The following is a 21,829-nucleotide window of genomic DNA, read 5'->3' as shown; positions in this document are numbered from 1 at the left end:
AGACACGGTCATCGTGTCGAGTGTACCAAATCCCTCCTCTAGCCGACTCCTGCATCTCCATGGTAACAGCTTGACTGGCTGATCCGTCATGTATGATTGCACATCCAAACACACTTCTACTGATGCATTAACAACTCCCCTCTCTCTCTCTCTCTCTCTCTCTCTCTCTCTCTCTCTCTCTATCTCACCAGGTTTCCCCCTCACATCCAAGCATTCACAGCCTCCTAAACAGTTTCACTTACCTGATGCTTCTTTCACAAAGTGAATTGAAACATCTCATGTTACAGAGCGGGGTTTTGAGTCGACAAACCTTAAATAAACCCATCGTGGTTTAGATCTGATTTAACAGTATCACAACACTCGCTAATGCAGCGAAACAGCCAATCGCATTATATGCGTTAAGAGAGTGTGCGTGATTTATTTCCCATGAGAGAGATACTTCTCCACTGATGGCATTGTGTTATTCCATTATTAATATTTGTTGCTTTAGTTATTACCTATTTTATTTGTACAGAGCTGCCTGGTTTAAAATCTATTTGCAATGTGGTACACCCAACATGTACTGTATGTTTTTATTGGGGGAACATCAGCAAAACTAAATCCACCTGTGTGACTCCCTGTATGTCCAAGCAATGGAAAAATCTGTTTGATAAATAAACCTGAAGTGTACAGAGTGTACTTTGAAAGTGTCTCTGTGTGTGTTTGTGTAAGTAAATGTAGAGAAGGAGGGGGCAGTAGTCACTGGGGACACGAGACATCCGCTTCACTGCAGCATAATGCCGTGTGACTCAGAGCTCTTGTACAGACTCATAATACAGGAATCCCTCCTACAGTGACTTCATTCGCTCTTACTATTTCTAACCCGAAAACCTTCTCCTGGGGTGCCTTTTAAGTCCTGGATTTCCAAAAACAGAAAAGGTTAAAAAAATGACAAATAGTTCTGTACTACTGTATATATCAAACCGGCATCATTACACTGTTTTCATTATACAGTAACTATGCTTGGAGAACTAAGCAGATTTTCCTCTTTCATAAATAGATATTTAGAATATAACCAAACTATATATAATCTTCGCAATGCATTTTACAACAGGGCCAGTTACACAGAGCAAGAAAAAGGCAATGGGTAAAGAGATAGCTTACCCAAAAATACAAATTCTGTCTTGTTTATTTATGCCCATGTTATTTTAAACCTGTATATTTTGTAAAATGTCACAGTGTTTTTTGTCTATACAATGGATGTCAATGGGGACCAACAGTTTTTGGTTACCAACATTCTTCAAAATATCTTCTCTGTGTTCTGCAGAACAAAGAAAGTCAAACAGGTTTGAAATGAGGCTGAGTAAATGATGACAGAATTTTCATCTTTGGGTGAACCATCATATTTTCTAGCCGTGCTGACATTTGGCACAGATGAAACTAAAGGAAAGGGAGAATTATGGCTCTGCGTCAGAGTTGGTGACACTTTGGTTTCAATTCATACTTGTGCTGCGATGTCTGTGCCAACGTGCAATTACACATGACGACCGCTAGCAGGCAGTTCATATATATACTGTATATATTTTGTTCAAAAAGATGGCTGTTCACATGTGTGTTTGCTAACATGCACAACACAACATATTTCAGACCGTAGAAATGAGAGGAAATATGGTACAGAGACTGTAACAATGTATAAATTAGTGCATGCATATTGTACAGTACAACTCCATCTTATGATTTTCCAAAAGAAGGGAGACAGATTTGTCAAATATAAATGTGGTGAAATAAAGACGTCACTGCTTTAAATAACCAAACTCTGTGAATACAGACTGAGATTAAGAGAAGTGACAACTGTGTTCAGCTGCAGTATGTTTGCACCCTGAAGCGTTTGATTTTATGGGCACCCCGTTTCCCTTTATTAAAAAGCTGTTCAAACGCAGTCGGGTCAGAAATTGATAAATCTTCTCGAGGTTGTATATAGTGCCATTTCAGCACTCTCTGCTATTGTGTGGGAAATAAAGGATTGAGAGCAAGAGAGAAAGAGAGATCTCCCACCAACCCCAATATCACAGACTATAGGCACAAGTCTGTCTCCATAGTGAGTTTAGTGCTTAACATAAGACGCTCATGGGATGACACATAGCGGAAAGAAAGGCTTTGGTTGTTTAAAACATGTGAAAGCCTCTGCTGCATTCTGACGAAAGACAATGCAGGAGTTGCAAAACAGCGATGACATCACAGAGACCCGCATGAATGTCCTCTATACTCGCAAACTGCAAAGACGCTCATAGTGGTGCAAAATGGCTCCTTAAAGGGATAGTTCACCCAAACAGAAAAAATCTACCCTCTTTTCAACCTCACGACTCTCAAAACTTGAATATGACTCTTTGTTGTGTGGAACACAAAATTACTGTTTACTCACAGTTTTTGTCAAAATGTAATGCATGGGTACAGAAATATTACAAACAATGTTCTCTTTAAGCTGCGCATGTGGGCAGCTACGCAGACTCATTGAAGATCTCGCGCATTGCAATTTTAACCTGCGTGTGGACAAAAACATCCATTCAGGAAGCAGAAACGATAGAAGAAACGTTATAATCTGCATTATATATAAACGGAAGGCCTTTATCAAATAAGTACCTTTCTTTCAAGACTGTAAGTTTAGAATCAGTGTATTCTGTCTCCCTTCCGATAATTTGAGAGTACGCATAAAAGAAGTTGCGTGCAAATAAAGTGCATTCTCATATATTTCTGAACTTCTTTTCAAATTTGTTAAAGCTGTCAATTGCTAATTTGACAGGCAAATGACACGGCTTATGCATTGTAAACTCTGACAAAACTTTCGTACGTGTTTAAAATCAATGAAACGCGCACCGTGCACTGATGGTGCACGTCAAACAAGTTGTTGCAAAAAGACTCGTTGCATGCTTTCTTATCTTAGTCTGATATATGATCTGCAGAAAAAAACTCATGAATTGTCGTGTAACAGCCGCGCCATTAAGCCAACACACGGAGAAGTCAGAAAAAAATGAAGAAAAAAGAACATATGCACTTGTTTCGCATACAGAGACAACCAATAGTCTTTGTGCCATTAACCAGGGTCAGTCATCTCATTGAAGCCTTAATAAAAAGTAAGGTCCAGGACAAGTATATTTAACTCTCCATCCCACAGTAAAATGAAAATGTATCATGCTGCAATTTCCATAAAATAATCAAACAATCTATATAAACAATAAAAATAAAAAGTATGTATGTGCAACAATAACATGCGTAATAGTATGCTAATGTAATCTTTGCAGTGACAATAAGGGTTGTTTCTATTTAAATAGCTCTGTTTACACATTTAGTAAATGGGGTCCTTGCTCCATTTATCTCTCATCTAAGGGGTCCTTGCCCCAAAAACCTCGAAGACCCTTGCCCTAGTGACATTCACTTGAAAATGAAAGTTTTCAACAACTCGAGGGTAAGTAAATGATGATGAAGTAAATCAGAATGTCTACTTATCTGCTTCTATTCAATATAGACACAATGTTAAAATAAGGATTTTTTTCTTTCCAGCCTGCCACACAATGTACAGAAACATCCAAGTTCACACATCATTCAGCTCTTCATTAAACATAAACTTTAGTCTTTCCAGGAACAGATTGCCTTGCAAACGTCATTGATATCAAATGTAGTATGTAGATGATGATGCATTGATTTCAGGGAAATCTGAAGTTTGTTGAAGTGACAATGAGTTATTTGTGCAGCCTAGTTTCAATAAAAGTTTGAAAACTTCAATAAATCTTCAACAGAAATGAGATGATAAAGACTGCAGTGAAAGTATGTATTCCAAAATAAAATGAGATTATGATATTACCAATATAACTCTTGTTTATTTTATTGTGTAAATGTGTAATCATCTCACTTCTACACAATTGCATCACAGACTGTAGTATAATTTATAATAAGTTGTGGTTAAAACCAAATGAATATTACAAAACCTACCAAAAACAACCCAGTAGTCTTTTCAGCGCAGTGCATGGCAGAGCTGTTGTCCAAAAGACAAACGAGTCCCCACAGACCATCTGACGTGGACATTATTCCAAAACTCGTAAGCTTGGAGGCTTTCAACATGAGAGTTTGGCTTTATGAAGCTGTGGCATCACTGACTTATCACCTCGTCCTCCGCTAAGACAGGACATTCTGCATGAGAACGTGTATTTTAACAACACCAGACCCCAATTGTGTTGATGCATGGTAGGAAGGAAGCTGGGGGGTGTTGTGGGGTGCACCTGCGTCCTTTTTTAGTCTCCACTTTTTCCCATGCACACATATTCCTTCCTTCTCCTGTCTCAGCACGCTCAGCACACATCCAGCTGAGCTGTTCTGTACCCTGTCTTTATATCCTTTCGAGTCATGAAAGCATAGGCACACATACCCACAATTCCTTTGACCGTCACGAGCAGATGCTGACAGCTCTGCAGAGAGTTGGTGATGTGCCAATCTTAACACTACTGGAAAAACACATCCCCAATAAGGGACGGCCGGAGAGAACAAGTCTGCATTCTTTCAGACGGGGAACATTATGCAACAGCTTCGGGTCATTTGTATGAGCGGCACATTTTTCTCTCCACCCCTTTCTCTACAGAACGAGACCTAGCTCTGTTTGCTTCAGTGGATAAGCCTGAATCAGTTGGAATCAGAGTATAAACAATGAGCACTGGAACGTTAATGGATGTGCTCATTCAGACCCACGACAGTGTTGGCCTTTACACACTGATATAGAGCAGAGTGCATCAGACACTATAGCCGAGACAACGGGAAAACACGAGTCACCACAAGTGACATTTAGGGAAATATACTGCCTCAGAATGGGTTGGGATGGGGGACGATTCTTCTATTACAAGGCAAGATAGCGTTTGCCCCTGTTGTGACCGTCCTAAATCTCCCTTTTAGAATGTTTTATAGCAACACAAGAATGATCAGTTTGAAACATAAAATTGATATAATTTATAATCCTGCAGAGTCTATTGACTGCTCCAGAAGGTAGGCAGCCCATTACGCTACATTCTAGAATACTGTATATTTCTGCTCCGCCGCTACAAGGAAATACAGTAAATGTGTTATTCATTTAAAACTATAATGTAGAGGTGGGTGTTAACCTGACGTTGTCGTTTTATAAATATATTGATAGTGTCTTTTAATAATAAGCTATTACTTCCACTGTACAGAAATGAAGCCAAAATGGCGGCCACCGCGGCGCTGGGATTTGCCCTGGTGACGCTGGCTACGGTGGAGGAGGCTGTTGGAAACCACCAGGACAATCGCTGCGAGGAGGTGCTTCCCAGGGCCGGTCCTCAGATTATTTTTCATGGAGGTAGGACTGTAGTATGGGTATAGTACCCCCCCAAAATTGCTGCCACCTACCATTTTAGTTTCACATGTAAAGTAGGCTAAGCCTAACATTTCTACAATATTTGATTCATTTTGTAGATGTAGAATTGGCACATCATCGTGATACTACTTGGAATTGGGTTTCTTCAGCTGGTATAGCATCGTAAGATATTTTCATGTTACCGTAACAACCCTGTTTATACGTTTCATTGACTTTCAAAATCATTGTTAAAAATACATACAAAAAAGCAGAGATTTCATTTGGGCTTTGTTATCGATTTCTATGCAGAAATAAACTAGGAAAACTAAATAATGTTCTTCAATAAACAGGCAGTTCTGCATCAGTAGAAAACTCTCTCGTGTTCCTCTATTCAGTAGCCTTAGAATTGATGCTGACAGTTGCCTTCTGTCAACCACTCAGTGAGTTACGGTGAAAAAAAGAGATACAGAAAGGGATTTATTGACAAATAGCTACTGGGTGTTTAAGCAGATGAGTCAATGGAGACATTTAACTACAGGGTGATTCAAGGAAGGAATGTTGCTTCATGAAGCTAGCAGCAAGCAGCTTTTGGCATGTAACCGAAGCGCTAGTTTAGCACAGATGGCAGCCCATGGTTTCTGTAAGCACAGTAATTAACAGGGCTGTGACGGGTGATAGGGGCTGGCGGTCATTAGTGCCCAGTCTCAGAAGCTTTTTCTTCATTTCACTTCATCGGTTATGGCGGGCATACACGGTGTGAATACGGACAATCAGTAGGTTGTGAGCCCTTGTCACAAATTAATTTATTCAACAATCGTACGGTCGCAGTCAAACACAGCAAGATTTTACTATGCTCTGACGAATTATGAGGGAAGCATAAATTAGGTAAATTATGTTTAAAATATAGTTAAATTTAGTTTTTTATTTGTAATAATATCTCACATTATTACGGTTTTACGAGTCAGAAAGCACGGTGTAATTTTGAGCTAAAAATGCAAAAGAAGGAATAAATGTCGGTTTTGGTTGAATTTGAGGTCTTCGTAAAAATAAGTATACCTAGCCCTCGTCTAGCGATACCAATGCTACGAATTAAACATCTAAAATCATATTTATTTGTATGTTTACCTAAATCTTTCCTACGATGCGTGTCCATCCGAAGCGAATAAGCAATGATGTGAACAAGCGTCTGACATTTTGCTTTTGGTTTTAAAACATGAAAGAAGGAGAAAAATAAGTGCATGACTTGCTTGATGTATGAAGACTTAATAGAGAAAAAAGTGCAGTGCCGGTTCTAAACATTTGGACGACCTAGGCAAAATTTATTTTGGAGGCCCTCCCCGCCACCTGTAAAGCGGCCATATCACACAGAGCTTCCGCATATGTTTATCTTGAGTACTTCTCCCTTCTCCCACTCTCCTTGGTTGATGCTTGGGCATCCAGGAGAATTGTCCAATAAGGGTCTAAGACAGTGGTTCTTAACCTGGGTTCGATCGAACCCCAGGGGTTCGGTGAGTCAGTCTCAGGGGTTCGGTGGAGGTCAAGACACACACCCAACTCATATGATTCGTGATGACACACCCCGATTGGCCATCATTGGCTGCAGGTGATCACGCAACATCGCTTGGCCTATCTGTGCTGCAGGGAATTTGGTGCGCCCTGTAGTCGACTTGTGACTGTCGTGATGGTACGTCGTGTGATTTCTTTCTTAATATTTTAATCCTTTCATACTAAATATGTCGAGCAAAAAAAGAATTTGGTCGGACGAATATGTACAATATGGATTCACGTTTATAATGGAACGTGATGGGAGTCAGCGTCCTAACTGCATGATTTGCAATGCCAAATTGAGCAATTCTAGTCTAGCACCGGCAAAACTGAGAGAACACTTCATTAAGCTGCATGAAGATGGAAAAATGTTTTAATGGTTTTGTTCTTTAAAACACAGTGATGTTGATGCACGGTTCATTTTGTGCACCAGTAAAATATATACCTATGTTTTGAATTTGAAAAAAATTATATTTTATTTTTCCAATTAAGAAGGGTTCGGTGAATGCGCATATGAAACTGGTGGGGTTCAGTACCTCCAACAAGGTTAAGAACCACTGGTCTAAGAGAAGTTTGTTACGTAACGATTTGTCATGTTCGAAAAAAACTTTCCGAAACCTGTACGAACACTGGGGGAGTGTATCGAGCACAGAAATGCAATTGTAACAAGATTCAATAAGAGGAACCGGCGAACGTAAAACAAGCTTTTAATTAAATAAACAAACAATATAACAAACTTAAAATGCCGGCAGCTCCCTCGCGGTCGACTTACGGCCATACAAACATAATTAACCACAACACAAACTCCAGGCCTGGTCCTCTCTCGTCATACACTCCTGTCGCTCGTCATTTTATGCTCCCGAAGCACGCACAGCTGATGCTTGTTATCACTCACGTGCCCGCTCTCGCGCCTTTCCCTCACGGCTCTAATCCTGCCCTGCTCGCCACAACTTTGTTATCTGCCAACTAGATTTTTGCAAGTTGACCATGTTATGCATTAAAAGACAGCACGTTTCAATTTGTAAATAAGTCAGAACGCATGAAACACTGTTAAAGGGTCGCTTTAATAATAAATGAAGTATTTTATTACACTGTAAAAAAAGAAATTTACAAAGTTAATGATATTATTAAAAAATCTATTGATTTCAATTTGAAATGGCTCTAAACTTAATTTTAGGGCAGTCAGGATTTTATTGTTATTTTTTTTGCCATAAATCTACAGTTACACATTACTTTTCCACTCTATTGGATGAGTTTAGCCTACTGTATATATTTAAAATGGGAAAAAGCACCGTTTTGATGTCAGCTGCAGAAAACTGTTTATTCTCTTTATACATTCAGAGACTTGACCAATGGACTATAAGTTTTTTACGGCCTGTATTGGTTGGTGGACAAGTGCATAGGGATACTGTAGGTTCCACTTCCAATTCAAAAGAAATAAAGAATGACAGACTATTTAGGCCAAAGTAGGGGTTAACTGAATCCTATTTCACCATTTGATTCAAATTCAGTGGGTCTATTTAACAGTCGAGTAGCATTATAACACTCAAACTGAATAATGTAGAAATGAAGCACTGCTTCCTCACAGTATGATTTAAATAAAAACACTGATTTAAAATAAAGATACAAAACTTCTTTAGTCAAGAGTAGTTCACGATTTTGTATTTTGTTGTTTCATTCACAATGACGATGAAAACAGCAGCAGATTTTTTGTCTATATGTAAGGAATAATGTGATGCAGCCGGTGGTTATCTGAGAATAGATAGTGTGGTCAGGACATGACACGAAGCGGAGATATAGTGACAGATCCGACTGTTTACTTTCATTTAAGACACAACAGACTGCCTTGTATTTTACAGAATATAAGATGCTCAAGAAGACACAATAAAAATCTTGCTTGTGGCTGTATGAGAACTGCCGTCTGTGCGTGCACTTCGAGTGAGAAATCAATAGAAAGTTTTAATGCGCAACCGTTTTAAAACGCATAAAAATAATCTTTTGTGATGACAAACAACTCCAAAAACTGTAAAAGAAATATGCGGTTACATGCGTCACACGACTCGAGCTGCATGTGAGGAAAAGTATGCGCAGCCAAGGATCAAGTAGACTTCTATGCTTTCGAAACACTGCTGCAGCAGTTTCATTTTATGTGCGTTGAAGTTGGAGACACGTTACAATTAGGGAGGCGCCACCACCAAGCCTGAGGCCCTAGGCAGCTGCCTGCTCTGCCTATAGATGCTGTCAGTACACGCATGCGCACAACGACGTTGTAGAAACCACTCATGCGCAAATTATGATTTTTTTTGCTGCGATTTACGACACTGCCCGATCTGTTCCACCTTTGCGCAGCTTTGTTTTACTTCGTTTATATTTTTAACTGTTAAATAAAATACAATACTCAATTTACTTCGCTGCTGTCCACCTCGTATCATTTCACTATGCGTTCTGTCAAGTCAGTTTGAAATACTGTAATGTTTTCCCTGACTTTGTATTTTGTAGTTCTTTCTTCATGTAAATTAATTTAGTCTAGTAAGACATACGTGTTATGTTCCTTATTGGCTTCTGTAAACGCCTTTGAAGGGATTATTTTACTAATTATAGACCCATACTAATAAATGAATACATTTAAAGTTAACTAGTATTATCAGATTTTAATTAAAAAAAACGACACAAACCGTCTTTGACAATACTACTGACCTCAGATCGAAACACGGTAAGTTAAATAGACATGCCATACAGCAATGAATCGCAAAATGGAGTTTGGAGGAAACTGAAGATTTGCAGTCGCTAAAAATAATTTATTCCACATGTAACCAAAATCATCTATGTTCATGTAACAACTCTATTAATTTGGATTGGCATCCACATAAACACATCGTAATGGTAACATAAGCAACATTTAAAAACATAAAAACAGACTTGTCGTGAACGGTTAAACTGTGTAACGTTAGCCTACAAAACAAAAAATATGCCGCCAGTTGTGCCGCCTGGCCATCAAATGTTTCATCGCCTGCGTGGTACCAATAGTGTAGGAAAACCATGACGTTTTCTAATACGTAATTACGTGCATGCTCAGAACGGATCGTGCAGGTGGAACGGATCGTGTATTGACACCTGCCAGTGTAAACATTGTGACGTGTTTTTGTGGGCGGAGTTTAGGTGGAGGCCCTGACTGCTTTGCTAATGCTACAACTAATTTAGTTTGCTTGGTTTTTGACAATGACTAGAATAAAATCTGATCCAAATTTAACATGTAATGTCACTCACTGTCTAGAACCGCGATTGTTTTTGAAAAAAATGTTAACTTTAACGCAAGGAAACTGGCCGACCTGTAAGCGCTCACTCAATGGATTCAGAGACGAAGTGACAGGATTACCTCCAGTAAAGTGGCCTGACATCTAGACCTGCCAGACAGAGAAACCAAGCGTGTAAACTAAAGATAAACTGTGAGCGGATACATCTATAGATGCCTGTGTGTCCTAACAGTGGCAAACGTTAGCAAATGCATTTACTTAGACACAAACCTGACCCATAACATGAGCCGTCTCACTGTTTCCTCCCCCATACTAATGCACTTGTGACAACTAAAGTAAAATAAATGACTTTGTGTTTAGTTTCTGGCTGATTGTTAACTACTAGTTGTATAACTAACAAAGTTTGCTAGCATACCATTTGCGTTCAAAAGTTAGTGCTAAGTGAAAAATAACCTTGTTCCACATTTTCTGATTTGGGTTCAGTACGTAAATAATATTTTGATACAAATCATAATCCATACCAACGAATGACTAATCGGAAGTGTTACAAAGTAAACCACAAGCATTTTTTATGATGACATCAGTGTTTCTGTTTGGCAGTGGCAGCAGGTACTGTATGTGTTAAAATATCAAATTGGAGACTGTATTCTGTCGATTGTGGCACTAAACAACACAACAAGATGATATTTTAAACTCCTTATGTAGCCGAATCTGTGCTGGTTTGTATTGGCCGCCTCCAGCTTTCCGTTTGATTTGTCTCCAGCTAATGCCGTGATGTAAGCGTGACGTCGGCCGTAAAGGGGTCTATAGGTAGCACCGGCCCTGATAAACCGTGGGACCTGACTGATGTTAAAAGAGTATCAAGAGAATACTGTCTATGTAGGCAGCTCACAAGAGCCTTTAACCTGATGGCGAGTTTGGTTGGGTTATCCGCATCCGTAGATAATTCATAATGAATTACTCAGTCATTTATTTTTAGTGCAGAGTATCTTTGCTGTTTGCTGTTAGTGCCTCAGCAGCAATGTGTGTATGTATGTGTGCGTCTCTGTTGAGACACAATCAGGAAGGAGACAATGTGTTTTTCTAACAGTTCCTTTCCAGGAACAACATGTGTAACACAGATAAGAAAGCAACATCTAGAAGGAAAACAAAACGACAAACATACATTTAAAACTAAGACTCTCATAAACAACTACTACAAACAGATCAACACATAACAAACCAACACACCAAGCTTTTTACACAAACATCATACAGGGAAACCCTGGGCATAGATTTTATGAAATAAGAGCGTCCTGTCTGTTCTACACATTCCCAAGCTCGTTCACATTCAGCTGCCTGTTTATACTCTTTCCTATATACTGTATAGCATTTTTATATTTTATATAAGGCATTACGTATCTGAAAGCACAGCTCAAAATGTGGACGGACATCTCCAGATGCTGCACTTCATCTAGATCCATTTTGAACACGAGGTGATAGTTTGGGAAACATCTCAGCCCAGAACCTAAATCGAGATATATATGGAGCTTCTTTTAGAATGACTATGATGATTCATTTTTCCAGACATCCCATCAATTCATTAATTCTGAAAAAAAATTGTTTTGTATGTCTCTGCTTTTAAATACACAAATCTACCTCCACCAGCCTCCAGCATTACTAAATGAAATACCTGCATTGAACCTGTTTAATCTGGTTTTATCGTATGATGAACACTCTTCATCATTTTTACACATCCTCTGAAAGACATCAAAACACACGCACACTGCGGTACTCTGGCAGGCTGCCTCACGTGGTGTGGTAACCAGCGTTCAACCCAGTCGGAGTCAGAGCGAGGTGGTGTGTTAAATACTGCATGAACTCATCTGTCAGTGAGACGCAGTTGAGCAAAAGTGCAGACGTGTTTGGGATGGGACAGAGTACAACATATAAAACAATTTGTATAAAATATGTATTTCTTCTTTTAGGCAGACAAGGTTTACAAGTTTATTCACATGTGAAGTGCAGGGAACCATCCTCTCGAGGGTGCTGGAAAAAGTGCCTTATATTATATAAACAACGTATATAGTAATTATACTGTACTGTATACTGTACATGGCAATTAAAACACTAACTTATAAAGTGTGTTTGCGCCAACAACAACAGTTTTTGCTTTTAAACAGATTTCCCAAATACTGCTCAACAAACACCCCCAAATACAGTACTCATAATTTAAAAATCAGTTTTCCCCTTACATGGAATTCACCATGTTGTTTCTACAGATGTTCTAAAGAGTGCGTTTCGTAATTACGTTATTTCCTTCGGCAAAGAAACATTACAACATCTTTGTTCTGTGTCAGCCACCGTAGTGCTTCATAGGGAGGGGGTGTGGATTCAGCTGTTGGTTGCAATTCACAACCTCACCACTAGATGCCGCTAAATTCCATACACTGGACCTTCATACTAAATGTAAACTATACTCTTACTGTGCGTACACACCACCAGCGACTCAGTCTCTTGCTACGAGGTCAACAGAAGGTGTTCCTAGATTTGATTTCTCTAGTAACAGTTACTAACAAACCTGGAGATGGAGATTACCGCAGATGGATGACGTGAGCCCCGGTGCTTTACTCCTTATTGGTAATCGCGCCCCAAAGTCGTTCATCATTTGCATAAAGTTCAGCAACTCTCAACTTTGTCGCATCACTAGACACATTGAAACGAATGACATGCAGTCGCTTTGTTTCGAGGTGTCACTGGCAGTGTGAACGCACAGTTACATTGAAATGACCCTGTCCGTGGGGCTGATTCTGTGCACGGGTGCCTTTACCTTCACTCATCACATTAATGAATACCAGCACAGCCTTTTCCCTTGCATTAGAGCACAGTAGACCATTGCAACAGAAGCAGACTGCTGTCCAATGAGTGAGCTTAAATAGCCTCCTGATGGCTATGCTGAGGATTAATAGGTCTATCAATTTAGTATTGATCTGTTGACAAAAAAGGCACGTTTGTGGAAGGACAATCCAAAACCTCAATATCCCCATACTGTAAAAACCAATAACAAATAAAGAATGAAATCAGCAGCATTCCTTTCCAAAAACCTGTATAATAGCTGTTTACTGAAACACTGTTTCTAGAATTACCCATCTATCTTTCTCTTACTGTATGTATCTCATTCTGCAGAAGATTGCTTGTTAGAAGACAAAAGAATTAAGAAATTAACGAAAAGGTTGGAGGAAATATGGAATTTTTCTGTATGTTGGTTCTACACACATAACCTGTACACAATGCTACATACAGAGACCATACCGTAAATGGGTCACCTGATATAAAGATATAGAAGACAATGGACAGTATTTTGTATTGAGGCTGGTGATTTGGCGTTTGTTTCTGTTGCTGTAGGTGATTGAAATTATCCACACAGATGTGATAAAGTCCTAAATATAATTTTCTCTAAATATATTTTTAGTTACACAGATCACAGACAGTTTCAGGCCAACCACATCTGTGAAGCATACAACTTTATAACACTTGAATAGAGTTTGGACTTAAAGGCATAGTTCATCCAAAAAGGAAAAGTCTGTCATCATTTACTCACCCTCAGGTTGTTTCAAACCTGTATAAATGTCTTTGTTACAATGAATACAGAGAAAAATATTCGGAATAATGTTAGCAATTATTAGTTCTGGGATTTTTGGAGAAAATATCCCACCCACCACTCTAAATAACCAACCGCATTCTAAATCCTGAAAGAGAAAACTCTTTCTTTCATTCAACAGTTTATTTCTTTTGAAAAACACAATGTTGTCAACGTTATTCAATTATTTTTTCTAGAGCTAGAGATGCACCAATATATCAGCCAATATTCGGTATCGGGCTATAAAAGCAAATTTTCACACTATGGGCCGATAGTTTAAAAACATACGCCAATCAGGGCCGATATATCCTGTCAATCAAGAGAAGAAAGGAAAATGCAATGAATTTTTACTTTATTTATAGAAAATGTTAAGAAACATCATCAGTTTGATGTCCAAAATTAATAGACGTTATCAGTATCGGAGGAGAAATGTAGTCTTGTTGCATCTCTACTTTTCTCTTTTTGGTTCTCAGGTGATGCATTCTTTTGTTTTTAACTAGTTTTAAATAATAACAGCCTTTCCAGCCCTAGCCGGACATTAGACTTGAAACAGCCCCTTTACTCTTCTGTAATATGATGAAGGAAATTACATTGTCACATTACAATCCAAATGACTTTGCCACGTTCTTGTGCTTATTAAGAATACTATGAGTATGAGTATGAGTATGATTGGCCTCCTGTCACACCATCCAGTGCCATTGAAACATCGATTCTCAATCCTATTACTAGGCCGGTCAAAGTAACAGATTCCCGCTGACTCCAGCCCATTATAAGGCATGTATATCACCCGGACTGTGCAAGGCAACCTAGTTGCCCTAAATATGCCCTCATACAGCAAAAGGGAATCTAACAGCGTTAGTCAACCCATAAAACACCTTTTCTTCACCATCCGATCAGGGTGGGCTGTTGTGAACCAAATATAGACACTCATGTCCTAATGTCTGGAACTGGTTGTGTATCTGTTGTGTGTTTACAAACACAAGAGAAGGTAGACGTCTTGATGTTTTCTCTCTAAAGGCAGATTTAGTAACACAGAACGTTTCACGCATTGGAAACGTCTGTGGCCCTTACGCACAGTTTGCAGCTAAAACGTTGCTACGTACAGTTTGCAGCTAATATGCTGTGCATATTCAAAAACCTTGGGGAAAACACAGACACATTAAAATGGAAAAGGACAGGGAACAAGAACTACCCCTTCGCACCCCAGATTCAGAGGCGGATGAACAGTAGCTGATTCATTAGTATGCTGCGCGTCACCTTGGCCAGCGCTTTTGGCTCTATTTATGGCACCACCTATTTCTCTCCGTACCTAAGTCACAATAACTGATGGCGCTTCCATTCTGCTTGCTAAGGTCTTGGCACACTCACACACACTTTTCAACCCTATGTGCACTGCTTTGCTCTGAATGACAAGCGTGAGTCGACTGCAGACGTGCAGCTGAGCGCCCCAGTGTGATCTGCTTGGCTGGGGGCCTCGCTCACCGGCTGCAGGGCATGCATGCAGAGCGAGCTCTAAGCCGCTTGATTCCTCAGTAGCCTATGTTGAACCACAGACACCACACAGAGTTACAGCACCGCAATGATGTTGCGCATTTGAATCTCTCTCAAGAGCGTTGCCCTCGAGGTCACCCAGTCGACTGCTGACTTCTCGGGGAAGTAAACACCAGCGCTCAGATATGTCAAACATGCAGACGTTACGCAACGGAACTGCCTTGGGAACACACAACGAGAAGAACACAACAATTCTGGCTGACTAATGCCAACTCAGCTCTGTCTCAAGTTGGATACACATCCACACCTTTAATATGCAAAACACACACTGTCCCTTAATGATGAACATGCATGTGCATGCACAATAACACACACACACAAATGGTTGTCTTTAAACATATTATTCGCAATAAATGTTTGCAAAAACGTCTCTATAATATTGAAGATTCAAATAAACATGTTAACTCTTCCGAGAAAATACATTAAATTAAATATATTGGTTTGACCAAAATATGTATCTATGCAATTTGCATTGCGAGCGTTTGTGGATTTTATGTCAATGCATAAATAAAAGAACAATACACGATTGCAGGTCTTTGTGTTTTTACTCACCTGGGTCAAAATGCGAACTGAAGGCAAAACTGGGATTTAATAACACAGAGGACATGACCACGACAAATACCGACGATCTCATCATCCTAGTAAGGCTTCAGATATACTGCAGGGCACCGCAAATGTGGATTAAAAAAGAAAGACAAAAAAAATCGCTTTATAAAAGAAGATCAGGCATGAGGTTGGTCAAATGCATCATGAAAGTGAGCGCGCGTCGCGTCACATGCGTCGGATTAAGGAACAGATGCAGGAAAAACATCTCGGCTCGTCTTTCTCTTCTGCATGCAGGCTACTGCGTTTCAGTGTAAAAACAGCACGGTGTCTCCTCTTCCATCAGTCTGCGTGCTGAATCGCGGTTGAGCACCTATCAACGTCGCCTTTTCTCCATGTACAGGCTATGCACCAAGATTCTGGTGTTTGGCAGTTGTCCAGACTCATTCCAGCAGATGTTTTGCTCTGCTCCGATTCATCGCCACTTTGCGCTCCGCTCGATTTGTTATATGGTGATGTTGAGCGAGGGAGCGGGGTATTTGTGCGGCAGGGGCAATGAAGGACAAGAGGCTGATAGGTAAAGACAAAAAGAACGTGAACGGCCGACGTGCTGTCAGCATATAGCCTGCCTGCTCTATGACGGTAATACGTTACAAAATATCATTTGGAAATGGCCACGAATATAGGTTTATATATAAAAAAGTTTGTGTTCAAACAAAACGACAAATTCCTAAAATTACAGAGTTTGTTAGTCTAACAATTTCATTAATTTAAGAAATGAATGTGAGAATTTTAATTTAATGATCGTGACCTCGGCAGATGGGTTTCAGAATCACCGGTTTCGAAATCGGGTTTCGATTACAGATTTGTGCAAAACGTATGCGAGATTAAATGTCGAAAAAAATAACGTGAAATAGGCATTTCCAGTATACAATGCAATGCGACTGATTTTTCTTGCAAGTTATCAAATGTGTTCTTCTGCGGTCTCGCTCTAGGCATAATCGAACAAGCCATCCCAGCTAACACAGTTATGACGTGCCTGGCTCGGACCACTTCACCATATTCGTTGCCACGACGTTCCATACTATAACGTTCTAGCGGCGTAACTTGGTGATACCCAGATTCTTCCTGACGACGTACCTGGAACGTACCATATCGCAGCCACATACCAACGTTTTTGGGACGTGATGAACAGGTCCTAACGAAACAGTCACGTTGTTTAAAATCTTTGTTTTATTTAATTTAAACAATTATCATCCCACACATAATTAATTAAATTAATTTGTGATTTAATCTGTGCGGTAAAGATACATTTTTAAGCATTGGCTAATTGGAGTATTTCTCTATTCAAATATGTATAAAGCACACTATAATGATTATTAAACTCAACACAGCACAATCAGATTTATTTAAACTGTAGTACATGATATAAGTAATGAAAGACTTCAACACAATATAGAGGATTTCAAGCAGACATTCATTGACAGCGATGACTACAGCAAACCGACTTTGAATCAATGTTGTTTTTGGTTAGAAAGATCACATCGGTCTTCAATCATATTTAGATGTTGAATCAACGTTCACTATTTTGTCGGTTCCATCGAAACGTTAACGTCGGAAGTAAAACATTGATTCAATATCGAAACGATGTTCTCAAAACGAGCATCTGGTCGCAACTATAGGCTACACTTATTTGGACACTTGGTGGGAGGAGTTCTGTGCATGCACACTTTACGGCTAACCGTCACAGGAGAAACCATCTGATGTAAGCAATGTTTTTATTTCACATAGTTCTATATAGTAAAATATGAAATGTTTGACCATTATTTTATTGTTGAAGTTGTAATGTGTTATACGGTTTAGGTTTTTAAACGTTCTTGCTTGTAAACTCGTAATTTATCGTCGTGTTAGCTCACAGCCTGTTGAGGCGAGCCGCTAAACTGTAAGTAGCGTTAAATGTTAAAGCCGTTTTAGTTGTTTAAAACAGCCACTTGCTGCATCAATCACGTGTTAAACGTTATAATGGTCGAACTTTTAATATAGGCATGTGGTTATTTCAATTAGAAATAAAACAACATGTTTGTTCAAGCGAGGATGCGATGGTTTGGAATGACTAAATTACTAAATGGTATCTTGTTTTTTTACAAAGCCTGTACGGGAATCAGTGTTAGTTTCATTATATATAACGTTAAATCAGTATTTAGGTCAGCATGTGTGGCAAGTAAGTTACGAAACGCTTGGTGCTGCGCATTACGTGAACGTTAATTAACGTTAACTACCTGAAACATGGAGCACCTCTTCAGCTCAGTAATGGAAGTATAAAGTTATCAAAGAAGTTTAACTGTATATAAACTGCAATTAAATGTATATGCTGCTATAAACACAGACTGTCACTGTTGTGCTTAATACATTGTCCTCTTGCAGAGTGATGTTCAACTTTTGTGATTTCTGACTGTGATGAAATGTAAAAACTGTGATTGGTCTAATCGTCTATACCTTAAGTACTACCTGGAGTAAAACGAATGTAGCACTAACCTTACTCCAATGCTGACATTGTGTTGCTCTGTCTCTCTGCATACTGTATACAACGTCGAGTACAACGACACACTGTAAAAAATTGTTCTGTAAAATAACGGTAAAATACTGTCAGCAGAGATGCCAGTAATTTACTGTTAATTTACATTATTCATGCTGTGAAATTATTTGACGGTATTTTGATGTAAAACGAAATACAGTTCAGTTGCGAATTAAATTTGCATGCCGGACTCCGCCCCCGGATATCCGGGTATAAAAGGGAGACGGCGTGCTGCATTCATTCACCTTTTGTGCTGAGGAGCCTGAGAGCATCTCTTGACTGCTGCAGCAGGCGACGTTCCCTTTCTGTCGGTCTCTCGACGTTGTGTCGGACCAACAGATGGGGTTCCTATGGAAAACGCCACAGCACTATGCCGCGTCACAATCTGTAGCAAAGCGACGGTGACTGGCCTAGGCGTGTCAGACGCGAGCGCGAAATTGTAATCATCCAGTGGGTTTGGCAGGGCGTCCCAGAGCTTTGGCAAAGATGAGAGGCACCTTACCTCGGCCACCACAGACGGAGACCTTGTATCTCTAATGGCGAGAAGCCGTCCAGTACCGTAGGGCCACTGGGGAAGCGCTGTTCCCTGAAGAGGGAAATGCGCTACGGAGACCACTTCCCACCGCAGGGAGGAATATAGTGGAGACACCAACATGGTGTCGCCCGCAGGGGAGAACTCATGGGAGGTAAGCGCGGACTAAGGTACCGCTAGGTGGATGTCCACCTGGAGGAGGACATGGGTCACCACGAGGGGGACCATCTCATGAGGAAAACGTCAGACGGAACCACCCTGTTGGGGGGTTACTACGTGTGGGGCATTAGGTCCGGTTAGAGCTATGTGATAACTCAGCTGATACCCGGCCATAGGAGACAGGCTGCTCCGCACAGTCCGCCGCCATGGAGTGTTAAGTGATGGATGGAATGCCTGTTCTTCGCCCGAGGGGAAAGAAGTGAGGTTGAATTAGCGCACTGACCCCCCCGGAAAGGGGGGGAAGGCGCTTTCGCAGGCGTACACCCTACCGGCCACGGGTCTCACATGCTGGCAACATGCAAGACTCGGGCTGACACCGGTTCTACACTGAGGTTATAGAACCTCGCGAAGGCGTAGCCCAACCCGCAGCTCTACAAATATCTGCCAGAGAGGCGCCCTGAACCAGTGCCCCTGAGGAGGCCACACCCCGAGTGGAGTTTGCCCTCACTGCCAGTGGGCACGGGCAGTCCTGTGATCGGTATGCCGTCATAACGGTGTCCACGATCCAGTGCGCCAACCTCTGTTTGGAGACAGCCCTCCTTATGCTGACCTCCGAAACAGATAAAGAGCTGCTCATAGCCCTGAAGCTCTGCATGCGGTTTAGGTAGAGGCGCAATGCGCGTACCGGCCACAACACGGACAGGGTTGGGTCTTCCTCCCCAGTGGGGAGCGCATGCAAGTTCACCACCTGGTCCCGAAAGGGAGTGGTGGGAACTTTGGGCACGTAGCCAGGCCGGGGTCTCAGTATCACGTGAGAGTTACCGGGCCCAAATTTAAGGCAATCCGGGGATACGGAAAATGCTTGTAGGTCCCCTACCCTCTTGATGGAAGCGAGCGCCAGCAGGAGGACCATCTTCATCGAGAGGTGAGGAAGAGCGGGCTCCTAGGGGCTCGAAGGGGGGCCTCTGAAGGCCCGCCAGGACCACATTGAGGTCCCAAGAAGGAACGGAGCGCGGACGGGCCGGATTCAGCCTTCTCGCGCCCCTCAGGAACTTAATGACCAGGTCATGCTGCCCCAGGGGCTTGCCAGCAACTGGTTCGTGATGAGCGGCAATTGCGGCTACATACACTTTCAGTGTGGACGGGGAGAGTTTCCTCTCCAGCCTCTCCTGAAGGAAGGACAGCACATACCCGATCGAGCATTTCCATGGGTCCTCTCCACGAGAAGAACACCAGGACGAGAAGAGGCGCCACTTAAAGGCGTAAATCCGCCTCGTGGCCGGGGCCCTTGCCTGTGTAATGGTCTCTACCACCGCAGGAGGTAGACCACTCAGGGTCTCCTCGTCCCATCCAGAAGCCAGACATGGAGGTCCCAGAGGTCTGGTCTCGGATGCCACAATGTGCCCTTCCCCTGCAAAGTCAGAGGAATCGGCCAGGGGGGAGTTGTCGTCAAGAGCATTAGCTCCGAGAACCAGGTCAGTTGTGACCTTGTGATCAGAAGGTTGCTGGTTCAAATCTCAGTGCCAGCAGGTCATGACTGAAGGGCCCTTGAGCAAGGCGCCTTACCCCTGATTGCTCTGCAGTAATGTGTCACTGTAAAAAACTACTCGTAAGTCGCTTTGGATAAAAGCGTCTGCCAAATAAATAAATGTAAAATGTAAATGTAAGTCCGGTTGGGCCAGTAAGGCGCAACTACCCAGACTTGATGCTCCTCTTCCCTGACCTTGTCCCGCGGCCAGCTGTGCACTAGGGTATCCATGCCGAGGAGGCCCTCGGTCAGGGAGTACCAAAGCAGGCGATGGGTGGTGTCCAGGGAGGCAAACAGGTCGACCTGCGCCTGCCCGAACTGCACCCAAATGAGCTGAACTGCGCGGGGGTGGAGTCGCCACTCTCTCCGAGGCGTCGACTGACGAGAGAGCGCATTAGCTGTCTGGTTCAGGTCGCCCAGGATGTGTGTGGCACGCAGGGACTTCGTCACCTGTTGACTCCACAGGAGGAGGCGTCAGGCGAGTTGCGTTAACTGCCGTGAGCGAACACCACCCCCGCCGAGGATGCCATGTGCCCCAGGAGCCTCTGAATTAATTTCAGGGGGACCGCTGGTTGCTGTCTGAGAAGGCTCAAACTGTTCAGCACTGACTGTGCGCGCTCTAGGGTGAGTCGTGCCGTCATGGAGACAGAGTCGAGTTCCATACCGAGAAAAAAAGGGAGCTCTGCGCCCAGGAGAGCTGGGCGAATTGGATCGCATAGCCGAGACGTACCGTATTCTGTAGCTACCGTGACGGCTTGGAAAGTGCTACCCAAGCACCCAAAGACCGAAACAGGGGGACTAGAGGTACGATCTGCTTCATCGCCCCCGCGGGGGGTGGTTCGACAGCCAGCAGTGCCGGTTCCCCGCCGGGGGAGACCCCCACGGGAAGGGGCCAGCTCCGCTGTGTTTCCTGCCAGGAGATGGCGCAGCTCAACGCACCGTCGAGGTGAGAGTGCTGAGGGCTGGCTATGTTTATACTCTGCACTGCGCATCACCGTGACGCAATGTCGAGTCGCCGAACACTGTCCGCAGATGGTGAGAGCTGCTGTGAGAAAGACCAAGGGGGAACGAAAGCTCTTGTGAACATGTGGGCACCAGGCCCCCGAAGGGGCCCAGCAGATGTTGGGATGGGGCAGGAACCATCCCAGTCCGACCCGGCAGCGACGGAATGGCTGGGGTCAGGCCCAA

The 21,829-nt window shown here is 42.1% G+C and overlaps 1 protein-coding gene across 2 annotated transcripts in view; it reads right to left on the bottom strand.

The window, feature by feature from the left end:
* aatka (apoptosis-associated tyrosine kinase a) overlaps positions 1-16,188 on the bottom strand; it is a 40,387-nt gene extending 24,199 nt beyond the window's left edge. The window contains exon 1 of one of the 2 annotated variants that reach the window (XM_079456571.1): positions 15,857-16,188. In XM_079456571.1, coding sequence (XP_079312697.1) covers positions 15,857-15,941 — 85 coding nt within the window. In that variant the 5' untranslated portion in view covers positions 15,942-16,188. Of the gene's footprint in view, positions 1-3,966; positions 4,088-15,856 lie in introns of those variants that run through there. The other variant, XM_079456572.1, reaches the window with a different exon arrangement.
* Between the last annotated feature and the right edge of the window lie 5,641 nt (positions 16,189-21,829).

Source organism: Barbatula barbatula, assembly GCF_947034865.1.
Source record: "Barbatula barbatula genome assembly, chromosome: 5".
NCBI lineage: Eukaryota > Metazoa > Chordata > Actinopteri > Cypriniformes > Nemacheilidae > Barbatula > Barbatula barbatula.
The sequence above is the reverse complement of the archived record's forward strand: the minus strand, read 5'-3'. Positions and strand labels throughout refer to the sequence as shown.